The sequence below is a fragment of the Mytilus trossulus genome, chromosome 8, assembly GCF_036588685.1.
Source record: "Mytilus trossulus isolate FHL-02 chromosome 8, PNRI_Mtr1.1.1.hap1, whole genome shotgun sequence".
NCBI lineage: Eukaryota > Metazoa > Mollusca > Bivalvia > Mytilida > Mytilidae > Mytilus > Mytilus trossulus.
The window spans coordinates 35103496-35115810 of record NC_086380.1 but is presented as its reverse complement, the minus strand read 5'-3'; the positions used below and the strand labels follow the sequence as shown (position 1 = coordinate 35115810).

General features: G+C 32.8%; 2 protein-coding genes across 2 annotated transcripts; both read left to right on the top strand.

Annotated features, from left to right (window-relative positions):
* Positions 1-368: 368 nt before the first annotated feature.
* Positions 369-3831, top strand: LOC134681860 (complement C1q-like protein 2). The gene is made up of 4 exons (XM_063541504.1): positions 369-641; positions 1651-1751; positions 2198-2422; positions 3718-3831. The coding sequence occupies exons 1-4, from the start codon at positions 407-409 to the stop codon at positions 3829-3831; spliced, it is 675 nt and encodes a 224-aa protein (XP_063397574.1). The 5' UTR covers positions 369-406.
* Positions 3832-9018: 5187 nt separating this feature from the next.
* On the top strand, positions 9019-11627 carry LOC134681859 (complement C1q-like protein 2). The gene is made up of 4 exons (XM_063541503.1): positions 9019-9321; positions 9891-9991; positions 10820-11044; positions 11417-11627. Exons 1-4 carry the CDS (start codon positions 9087-9089, stop codon positions 11525-11527), a joined length of 672 nt encoding a protein of 223 aa, XP_063397573.1. The 5' UTR covers positions 9019-9086; the 3' UTR covers positions 11528-11627.
* Positions 11628-12315: the final 688 nt, after the last annotated feature.

The following is a 12315-nucleotide window of genomic DNA, read 5'->3' as shown; positions in this document are numbered from 1 at the left end:
TGTTCCTCAAATTTGAAAGTCAGTGGCGGTTATGTCGAAGAAGGGTATCAAACGTAATTAAAAAATGAAATTTATTATATTACGGGAAATGTGTTAAATTGTTTATCGAAATACTGAAGCATGACTTGAGTGAAGCCCCCTTAGGCCCCGCTTCTGAAAAAGTCTGAATCCATTAATAGTTTGTAAAAAAAGTGCGTATGAATCATATACAAGGAAAATCGGTCCTTAATTTTTTATCTTTTTTTTTATCATTTGCATTATGACCTATTAAGAAACTTAGAGGTGAAGAAATGTCCCGTTAAGTACAATCCCTTTGATTTGTTATAGTATAGATGTATTCTTATCTTTGTTTTAGAGATAACTATAACGTTGTTCACTTTATATCAATAATTTCACTTGTTTGACAATGTACTTTTTATTTTCTTTGTCTGTATTTATTCCATTGATAAGTGGTCTTGTGCCTGTGCAGAATACAGAAGATAATCTTATTCCGTTCCTTGTGCATGAGTTTGAAGATTTGAAAGGCCTTGTCGGAGATTTAAAGACGAAACTTGAATCCGCAGAGAAGAAGGACGATAACCTTGCTAAAGGATTGACAAACGCTGAAAACATACTCAAGGAACTTACCGAAAACCATGACGGTAATTTTATTTGTTTATACGCATACATGTCACCTTCCTGGTGATCGCAAATGTTATCTTTGGATTATGACAACGACAAGTGAAACATTATCTGCAGCCATCTGAAATTCTTAATCATGTACAAAATCTGTTATACACCAGTTTGTAAGCACTCACATTTCCGAATAGGAGTTTTATTGCCTAATTAGTTATCAAAGGTATAATTATGAATATAATTTAAGGTTGTATGGGACTCAACAAAAATATGATATAATTTGTTCATACTTTGCCAAAACTCAGTATATATGGATAATGCAAAAATATAATAAAATGATAGGTCACCGTGCGTTTTCTCAAGCTACATCTTGTTAAAAAAGGCAAATTTTGTATGGATTATACAGGAAAACACACAATTTTGTTATTGAAATCTAAACTTAAATAAATGATAAAATTGTAAACTAAGTTACGAAAATATAGCATTTAGACAAGGCGTTGAGAATATCAAAAGAAAAGATAGGGTCATCGTACATTTTGTTAGGCTTAACTACAAAATAGGAAAATTCCATGGAGATTCCTTCAGAAAATGTACTGTTTCAGAGTTACCTCCCCTTTAAAGGCAAATTGAAAAAAAGAAAAGAAAAATCAACAAAATTAATATGCACTTGTAAAAATATTAATATTTATTAGTTAAATTCTTATAAATTGGTTCTTTCGAATGGAAATTCACATTAGATATCTGAATTTCTGCATTAAATTTTGCCAACTTAATTGAAAATCTGCATTAGAATCTCTGTTTTTTTACAATCAAAGATGGCGAAAGACACCCATACCACCTTATTACCACAGACGCGCGTTTCGTCTACACAAGATTCATCAGTGACGCTCAGATCAAAATAGTTATAAAGCCAAACAAATACAAAGTTGAAGACCATTGAGGACCCAAAACCGATCGTATGTTTAAAATAATAACAACTTTATGCATACAATTTATTATAATTAACATATTTACATACATTAATTATTTCTTTAGCTCACAGAAGAGCATTCACTGAGGCCCAGGTTGCATTCTATGCCAAATTGTCTGCCAGTGTTCATGGACTAAGTCCTCACCAAACCATAATATTCGATGCTGTAAGTAATTGTGCTTTTGTGGCATATCCTGTCATTTGTTCTCTCAACTGTATTGATTCGAGTGCCACTGAAAAGACATGATATTGTCTAGCATAATAAAATTTAATCCATTCAATACATCAAACAATCTTACGATCATTTTGATTAAAAGTTATACAATATATGTATGAGAAACGATTATTGTTATTCCTTTGGGGTTTTTTTTGTGAAAAAAGTCGCTTGTTCTTACCTTTTGCTTAGTAATTTAGTGTGAGAACAGGGAGAGTTAGGATTTAAAAAACAACAAGTACAAATGATCAAGATAAATCTTGAAAAGCGCTTCGGACGCATGGAATTAATACTATTTTTTTTCATTTATTGTAACAGTCTGCAGCAGATTATTGATGTTATGTTGTCGTTGTTTGTTGTTTCGCAGCAGCTATGATTTATGACTTATACTGTTTCAGCTTGTAACAACAACACAGACATCTATTTATGATACGACAACTGGTATTTTCACCGCTCCAGTTTCCGGCATGTACGTCATTTCCTGGACAGCTAATGTCGACCATCAAGAGTCCCAGGCAACAGAGCTAATGATCAATGGTAGATCTAAAGCTTGGAATTTTGCCGACACAGCCGGAAGTGAAGATAGAGACTATGGAAGTGCCTCTCAGACCGTTGTATTGCAGGTAATAAACATGTCAGTTATTTTGATAAATTCTCTGAAGAATGGCAATGAGAAATAAAAAGCAGACACGTCAGCAAAAGGCAGCTTGCACATTTTTGTGCGACGCATAAAACAAAGGTCAGCTGTTTTCTTAAGGAATGGCAACATTAGTTCTAGCATAATGGCAACTTATGAAGAAACAAGTACAATGTATCATTTCAGTAATCGAAGTGCGATTGCACTGGATACTAGGACGATGGTTGTTTCGGATACTTAGTGTTTATCAGCCATTGTACTGATCGAGTGGTACTTAAGGGCATACGATACAGTTTTGATCCTGTATTTACAAGTTCATGAAAATTTGCATATAGGCTATTTTTTACCTGATTAAATCAAATATGTAATAAAAAATATACCTTCATGTGCTACTTTTTGAGTAAAATGAGGTCGAAATTTTGTATATTTGCTCAAAATTCAGATTTGTGGCCGTAATTTCTTTTTCGAAAGAAAGACATAACTTTTTTGTTATAAAAGATAGACATAAATTGTGTTTTGTTAAATAATCGATAATTTCTGTATTTTATAAGTATTTTAAAAAAATGTGCAATTTTTATTCAGAAATATCTCACATTGATCAAATGTTCATGAATTCAGGAAAACACGTCATTTTTTGCTGCATGTTTATCAAAATTAAAAAAAATCCTCTATTTACAGTTTTATAAAATTTGGGTCACATAATCTCCCTGCCAAATGACACAAAGTGCCGTTTTGAAAAATAGGGGTCCATGAACTCGTTTTCTTATTAAATCAGTTTGAATGATAAAAATCAGTCGAAAAATGCATCTTTTTCCGATATGTCACAGTTTGACGTCGCGAAAATAACAAATTACGTTAGCAACGTCATCACCTTCCCTGTAACTGTATCGTATGCCCTTAAAATGATTTTGTTACTGTGTTTTTGCAATAACCTCTATTATGTATGCTCATAATTAAGTCGTTGGAGAGACAAATATTTAAACCGCTATCAGTTAAAACACAAAAAGAACACGAATAGTTAAAAAAAACCAGGTTTTACTTAAAGTAAAGTCTGCCTGATCGACTCCTTAAACAAAGCGTATAATGTGAAAAATGTTGGATTCGATTGCCAGGCAACTAGTCGGATCGTGTTCCTTTATGCAGATAGTCCATTAAAAGTACCCTTATTTTTGCCTAAAAGATACAAAACACAAAAAGACGCATTAAAATAAGGGCAGGGTTTATTCAAAATAATGCTCTTTCACTGGGTATGTAAGTTAATGTCTTGTTTTTGTATTTCAGGTAAACAAAGGTGAAAATGTTTGGGTTCGTACTGGTACCAATGGAAAAGGCGATGTCAGTGGCCATGATTACAGTACATTCTCAGCGTTTTTACTCTTCCCTCATTCTTTGTAGATACACTGTACTTGTCTTGGAAGCTATATTGTGTGTATGAAATAAATATGAAAAATACGGCGTCTTCGTGTTGATATTAATTAACATTGATATTTTAATATTTATGAATTAATTCCCCGTAAAATCTCGATTTTTCCGAAAACATACAATTGCTCTTCAAGCTATTTGGCCTTTTAACTTTTAATTCGAGCTTCACTGATGATTCGTTTGTTGGGAAACGTAAATCTGGCGTATTAAATTTTACCCCTGGTATATTTATTAACGTTAGGGGATTGTATCGTCCGTATCCTTTGTTTCACGTTAATAAATTAAAGTGTATCTATGACTATCTGCCGTATGGGGTTTAGTTTACATTTCTCATTGTTTCATTGTGCTTAAACTATCAAACTTTTACATCTGTTTACCCTTCCGGCAAACCTGAGATAACCCCTAGTTTTTGGTGGGGTTCGTGTTGTTTATTCGTTACTTTTCCATGTTGTGTCATGTGTGCTATTGTTTGTCTGTTTGTCTTTTCAATTTTTAGACATGGCGTTGTCAGTTTGTTTTAGATTTATGAGTTTGACTGTCCCTTTGGTATCTTTCGTCCCTCTTTTACAGCGTCAGTCGTAAACATTAATGCACTTCTGTTATCGTAAATACGGTTATACCGTAATAGGTTGCGTTTCACTTTGTTCCTACCATAATTGGCGATCAAATGATAAAAAGGTACGTAAAACGTTACATACTCTGTATAGTGTACATTAATCCAGTTCGTAAAAATGGAAACAATTAAAGTAGGAATAAGGCTCTAGTATAAACATAACTCAGTTTAATATTTGTATATCAAACATTTTTAATATTGATTTCCTATGGCCGTGAGAGGAAGTATGAAGTAAAATAACAAAAATACCAAACTCCAAGGAAAATTCAAAAGGGAATGTCCCTGTAAAAATGGCGAACTCATGAGCTCAAACACATCAGACTAATGAAAAACAACTGTCATATTTCCGACTTGTTACAATCATTTCCGTTTGTAGGAAAAGGTATATTAAACCTCATAAAGTAAGATCTACAAATTATTAAGATACAAAGTTTCTAACTCCCTAAGGCAAAGTTGACATCACTTGACGTTACTGCTGGAGCTTACTTCAGGGCATCATTCCAGAATCAAGAATGTAAATAGTTATTTATAATTATTTATAAATATTAATAATTTAAATAGCTTTCATGTACAATTTTCACCCATTGGAGTTCCGCATATAAATCCAAGAAACTTCTTTAATATGTTGCCGTTAAAAATATATCTAGCATTTTGTTATTCCTAAATTATTGTATTTTTTTTTATTGGAAACAATATGGCTCTCAACGGAGTAGGATATTCAAGAACAAAACCAAGACACTGGTATCATTTATTCTTTCAGTTTGAATTTCCGTAAATATAGACAATGCAATTTCCCATAGGAACTGTCTCTGCGGCCAAAACTGTTAAATTTAATATGAAACTGCTTTATCAAAATAACAACATTTACCCTAGATTGGAAAGTTGTTATGCACTACTTTTTTGTTCAAAGTTCAAAACCGGAATAGATATGTGCGGCATATTTTCAACATTTATATGCCCCAAATTAAAATGTATACTGTACTCTGTACTACCCATCACTTCACTCTGATTCCTCCTCAATCATAATTAAATTCTTCGCGCTACCATGTGTTATTTTTAGAGCATAAACAAAACAAAAGATCTATGCATAATATATTATATCTTTCCAAAAAAAAAACGTGGTTTGTGGAACCTTTATCAAGAAAAGATCGCAAAGAGAGTTCCTATTGGAAATTGCATTGTCTATATTTACGGAAATTCAATCTGAAAGAGTGTGTTGGTTTTGTTCTTGAACATCCTACTCCGTTCAGATCCGCATTGTTTCCAATAAAAAAATACAATAATGTAGGAATATCAAAATGTAAGAAATATAAGAAAATGCCTGTACCAAGTCAGGAATATGACAGTTGTTATCCGTTTGTTTTATGCGTTTAAACTTTTGATTTTGACATTTGATTTGGGACTTTCCTTTTTGAATTTTCCTCGGAGTTCAGTATTTTTGTGTTTTTACTTTTTAGAAGAGATTCATAATGCAAAATAAATGTAGATAACTGTTAATTGAGGTTGGAATTATTTTATTGTATTGTAGTGTATTGAAAGTGTCAAATTGATATTTATTGAACACAATGTTGCATTGTTTGAATTTGTTTAGATTTTTCTCATTTAAGAATTGAATGCTTCTTTTTGTAAATTTATTGGGTGGTAAAAGCGTTGACCGATTTTAAGTACATTTTGTATGAAGCGCGGAAGCGCTTCATTCTAAAAATGTACGCACGGTCAACGCTTTTACAACTCTATAAAGTTTCAAAAAGAAGTATTCAATACTTATAATTACATTTTTATAGCTAAAATCATGAAAACACGATTTTTATCCAGTTTTATTTATAATTCACCTGTGCACTTTTTTGTGGGACCTCGTGTCATCATGCATGATAAATGTTATTGTCTGATGCAATTGTTTACGGAATAACATGTTAGCCAATCAGAATAACGTATTATAATGAAACTTACATCTAATGTAATTATTCATTGTTGCAAAAGTTTTATCTTTTACACAAAAAAAATGTATATACTGTAGGATATGAACTAGAAGAAATAGTTAGTGTTACAGTATAAACTATTAAAATCAAGCTTAGTACTTTATGGATATGAATGAGTTTTGTTCAGTTAATGCCAATTTACGAATCGTTCATGTTTATCAAAGGCGATACTACTAAACTGCCGGAAAGTTGCTTAATAGAAATTGAAAGTTCACAATTTGAAAGCTTGATTCATCTCTATTGTCTTAAAGTTTTGTTTTCAACTGACCATCATTGTCAATTTTTAGATGTGAGTTAAGATAATATGACAGACTTAACTGTATGTGTTGTATCCTATATTTCTAGTTTGATGGAATAGAAGAGTTTCAAAACATCACCAAAATTTTAATTCATTTAGTGAGAGAACATCGTCTATATATCAGAAAGTAAAGTTAAAGGATATTGCTTGTTTTCGCTTTCTCCCTAAGCAGTTCCTGTATAAAGAAAGTGTAAGTGTTTCGTGCAGTGGTAGTGAAACAGTTTCGTCGAAGAAGACACTCGTTTCTGAATAGTACTTGATTAAAAATTGACATTTGTGTACTTTAAAAATCCATTGAAGCTTTTTATTATTTTCTATTCCTAGTAAGAGTTGAAAACTAGCTTGATTTATGCCACTTAATTGCTTACATCTATGTCATTTGGTTTATAATGGCAACAATGTACATGTAGTTGTCTCAATAGAATCATTCCACATCTTCCAATATTCATACAATTGTACCTGTAAGTACTTTCTCACGTCTGGTACATCTAAAAAAAAAAGTACTCCGAAAACAATTTTATTTTAAACGGAAATGTATGTAAACAAAAATTGTAAATGGCAAAATCAAAAGCTCAAACACATCAAACGAATGGTTAACAAGTATCTTATTCCTGATTCGGTAACTTCTACGGTTACCACATTGAAAGTTCAAAACATGATGCTTAGTCAATTTAAGGTGGGACAACATACAAGTCATTGGACTTTCAAGTTTAAAAACCAAGTGTATTCTAAAGAACCTAGACCTTATGTCCATATCTCTTATTTGCTACAAACTTGATAAGCGTATTATCTGAGTTGAATAAATAGATATGTATGAACAATAAGTGTAAAATAGTACATATGATTACCCTCCAAAACCAAATGCGCTGTTGTGATAGGATTGAATGCAACTTATTCGATAAATGTGCGCTTCAGAACTTAACATGTGATATGAACATTTTTAATTATTCAACATTTTTACTTGCATTTTTTGCATCATTGTAAAAATAATGGAATTTGATGCGTCTGTCATAGAAGTGATATTTAGCGATATAAAACCAGGCTCAATCCACCATTTACTACATTTGAAAATGCATGTACCAAGTCAGGAATTTGACAGTTATTGTCCATTCGTTAAGTGTGTTCTATCATTTGAGTTTGCCATTTAATAAGGGACTTTCCATTTAGAATTTTTCTTGGAGTTCAGGATTTTTGTTGTTTTACCTTTTGTTATAACACTTTTCTGGTTATAGATGGAGTCGACATTTGACCTAATCTGAATGATTTAAATACATATTTAAAGAATGCTTATATCTATGTATTTGATGCATTTTGAATGCATTTTTATTGTTGTGTACATTATTTTTAAACCACTCTGTAACCTTTGAACTTCCATGATTTTATGCGACTAAACTATCTATCTATCTATATTCAAATGGCATCCTCCCTTTTCTCCCCACTTCACGCTGTCAAAAAACGATACATGTACATGTACATAGGCAAATTAGTTTATCAGGAACTGCTAGTGGTAGGTCAATAATGTTTCATAAGAAGGAACATCCCATTTCGTTTTAGATTAGTTAGTCTTGCTCCCTGTGTCATGGTCTAATGACCTTTAATTCGAACGTGAGAGGTTTAGATATATAAAACCAGGTTCAATCCACCATTTTCTACATTTGAAAATGCATGTACCAAGTCAGGAATATGACAGTTGTTGTCCATTCGTTTGATATGTTTTATCGTTTGATTTTGCCATATGCTAAGGAACTTTCCATTTTGAATTTTCAGTTCAGTAATTTTGTGAATTTACTTTTTGCTTGGTTCATATGTATTAGTTTTTTATTAGGTCAGAATATATGGAACCAAAAAAGGTTGAAAGGTCAAAGACATTTGATATGCGGTTGTATTATCATAACCACATCTTTCCATGGCAATTTTCTGACCCCGTTCCCTTAGTCGATGTTCATTGACTTTGAATATTTTGCATAACGTAATGCTATTTTGAGTTCAACTTTAATTTTTTTATTAACAAAATAACAATAAATGCGAGACATATCTCTGTATCAATAGTTTGTTTTATAACATATGACTGCTCAATTCACTGTGTACTTAAAAAGGCACATATGAGATTGAGACTATAGCTTAGAGTCAGCAGCAAAGTCTTCATCATTTTTGGAGTAATTGTCTGAAATGACATCCGATTGTATCACTTTCTTAATGACCTATTTAGAAATCAGAGGTTAAGAAATGTCCCGTTACGTACAATAACTCAGGTCTATATAGTATATATGTCTGAAGTCTTCTTATCTTGAATTTGAGACAATAACGTTGTGAATTTATATTAATCATCTGTGTAACCATGCATTTTGGATTTTGTTTGCTAGTTTTAATTCCGTTAATTAGTGCTCATGTGCCAGTAAAGAATAACGATGATGCTGTAATTCATTTCTTCGAGCATCAGTATGAGGAATTGAAAGCTCTTATAGGGGATTTAGAGTCTAAATTGGAATCCACGGAGGAAATGAACATTGAATATGCTGACAGATTAACTTCTGCTGAAAAACTGATCAAGGATCTTAGCAATAGCCATGAGGGTAAGTATGTAAAATTTGAAATTACAAAAATACCGAACTCCAAGAAAAATTCAAATCCTAATCATATGGCATAATCAAACGCTCAAATGCATGGATAACAACTGTTAAATTCCTGACTTGAAACAAGAATTTTCTAGTGTGGTTTAAACCTGGTTTAATAGTTAGCTAAACCAACTGTTTGTAATTACCCTGCATCCACTGCATAATAGACACTACTGAGATTCCTGTAGTTTGCTGATGTTCCAAACTGGTAAATCAATTAGAAAAACAATTCATGATACATGTAACACACAGAAAATTAGGTAATCGCATGAACTTCCAAAGTAGCGAGACTGAGTGTGTCGATTGGATAATTTGTTTTTGATATGCATGCATCAACTGTCATGCAAAATAACACTCAGTCTCAATCAGGAATACAACACTGTGACAGTCGATAAAATTACAGTTCAAACGACTACACTGGTATCATAATACCAAAGGCCCCGCAAGCATGCAAGTATGGCCTTAACATGTTAAATGAAGATGAGAAAAATAAACCACTATGCAATAATAATGTTTACTCTTTTCAGATCAAAGAAGAGCATTCACTGACTCGCAAGTTGCTTTCTATGCCAAATTGTCTGGCAGTCTACATGGATTGAGTGCTCATCAAACCATCAAATTCGATGAAGTTAGTTCTATTTATTTGTTTTAGCACTTTATATGTTAATGATATATAAAAGTTGGCAAAGTACATTACATGCATTTAAATAAAAAAAAAAGTAAAATAAATAAAAACCAAAACCTGAGGAAAATGCCAAAATAAAGTCCGGAATCAAATTGCAAAAACCAAAAGTTTCAACACACCAAACAACTGCATATTCTTGACTTTGTTCTGATATTTTCTTATGTAGAAATTTTGAACTGATCCTTGTTTTGTAGCTAGCCAAACCTCTCACTTGCACGACAGTTGCATAAATTTCCAGTCTATATACGTTGCAGTCTATATAAAGATAGAACCTAACGAAATAGAGATAAAAGCCAACTAAATGAAAAAATGTGTCCTCAGAAAGTAATTTTATAAGGTTTCTTTCTATGCCAAATTGTCTGGGGGTCTACATGGATTGAGTGCTCATCAAACTATTTACCGGATTTGTAATCACATATTAAGCAACATTACGGGTGCCACATGTGAAGCAGGATCTGCTTACCCTTCCGGAGCACCTGAGATCACCCCTAGTTTTTGGTGGGGTTTGTGTTGTTTATTCTTTAGTTTTCTATGTTGTGTCATGTGTACTATTGTTTTTCTGTTTGTCTTTTTCATTTTTAGCCATGGCGTTGTCAGTTTGTTTTAGATTTATGAGTTTGACTGTCCCTTTTGTATCGTTCGTCCCTCTTTAATAAAGTACAATAGTTTACAACTAGAAAGTAGTACATAACTGGAAGTAAATAAGTATGGTTATATGACTAAAGCTTTTTGTTTTATCTCAGATAATGTGATACAGCTTTGATGTTTCAGATTGTAACAAATACATCAGCGTCTCTTTATGACACAGCAACTGGTATTTTTACCGCTCCTGTTTCCGGCATGTACGTCATTTCCTGGACAGCTAATGTCAACTATAAACAGGCTCAGGCAACGGAACTGACGGTCAATGATGTAGTTAAAGCCTCGGCCTACACCGACACTGCGCAGGGTGGTGACGGTGATTATGGCAGTGCCTCTCAGACAGTTGTCTTGCAGGTAATTGTAAATAAACTCATCATAGAAAGCAGGTTTAAAATTGAGCGTAAATTTGTCACTAGTTTTTTAAGTCGTTCGAAATAATGAAATGACGAAGTGTTCAAAGCAATAGAAATTGTGACAAAACGTCACATTTCGACCAACGAAAACAATTGTTAACCCATAATAGTAATATAGAATTGGCTGTGTTGATGCAGTTACTAACTGGCTGTATACATGCCTGCTTGATCCATATGCATCAAAGTGGGGAAAAGAAACATCGCTTTTATTACTAATAATTAAGTTTTGCAATTTTAAAGAGCGCTAATGTAATAACTATCAAATACATAAATGCAAAATGTGCATCACAATGTGTTTTTTTTTCATTTTCAGGTAAACAAAGGTGAAAAAGTTCTCGTAAGAACTGGAACCGACGGGAGTGGCGATGTCCATGGCGCTGATTATAGTACATTCTCAGCGTTTTTACTCTTCCCTCATGCTTAAAGACTTGATTTGCAATTCTGCCTTTTTGATATATTAAATTCGAAAAAGGAAATACAGTTATATAATTAAGAATATACGATCAATCTTTACATAGGCTTTGTTATATGTTAAAACAATTTATATACCTCTCTAACTCTTCGTGTTAAATCTGACTATCACACATACCGCTCGCATATTGTTTTAGTCCGCGTTCCATCTGAAATTGATCAAGCATGATCAGAAATAACGTTTTTATTTTTAATTCTTATAATACGAATTTTGTGTTAAAGCTTGTGTTTTTGTTTGGGTTTGTAATCATGCTATTATGAACCATGTGATCTATGAAAACCCTAACCCGGACAAATTTTGCTTCAAAAGAATACACAACCATGGGATAATGTTGATATCAAACGTGTGAGCCTCCAGTTGCAACAGAGATCATACCCGGTTTTTGTTGGGTTTCGTGACGTTGAGTCGTTACATTTCTATGTTAAAAAAAGATGTGGTACAATGTATAATTGCCAATAATACAACTCTCCACAAGAGACCACATACATGACACAGCAATGATCCGCCTTCAATATGAGCTAAGCGTATACTGCATAGTCAGCTATAAACGGCTCCGAAATCGCGTGATTAAACATGTTAGCGGGATCCAAACCGTCTTCCATAACCTGTGACAATGGTGTAACAGTAAACAAAAAGAACGATTTATAAAAAAATCTGTCAAAAAAAGCTTGACTCATTAGATGGATACAAGTAAAAATACATCTAACAAAAACACGGAGTGGACGTGACCGGGAACTTGT

What these genes read in the sequence shown, in the direction of transcription:
- LOC134681859 (XM_063541503.1), top strand. Translation starts at nt 9,087, where the DNA reads ATGCATTTTGGATTTTGTTTGCTAGTTTTAATTCCGTTAATTAGTGCT. An exon ending in TCTTAGCAATAGCCATGAGG is followed by an intron (nt 9,322 to 9,890) that starts GTAAGTATGTAA and finishes TACTCTTTTCAG; the next exon opens with ATCAAAGAAGAGCATTCACT. An exon ending in CTCAGACAGTTGTCTTGCAG is followed by an intron (nt 11,045 to 11,416) that starts GTAATTGTAAAT and finishes TTTCATTTTCAG; the next exon opens with GTAAACAAAGGTGAAAAAGT.
- LOC134681860 (XM_063541504.1), top strand. Translation starts at nt 407, where the DNA reads ATGTACTTTTTATTTTCTTTGTCTGTATTTATTCCATTGATAAGTGGT. An exon ending in ACTTACCGAAAACCATGACG is followed by an intron (nt 642 to 1,650) that starts GTAATTTTATTT and finishes TTATTTCTTTAG; the next exon opens with CTCACAGAAGAGCATTCACT. An exon ending in AAACCATAATATTCGATGCT is followed by an intron (nt 1,752 to 2,197) that starts GTAAGTAATTGT and finishes ATACTGTTTCAG; the next exon opens with CTTGTAACAACAACACAGAC.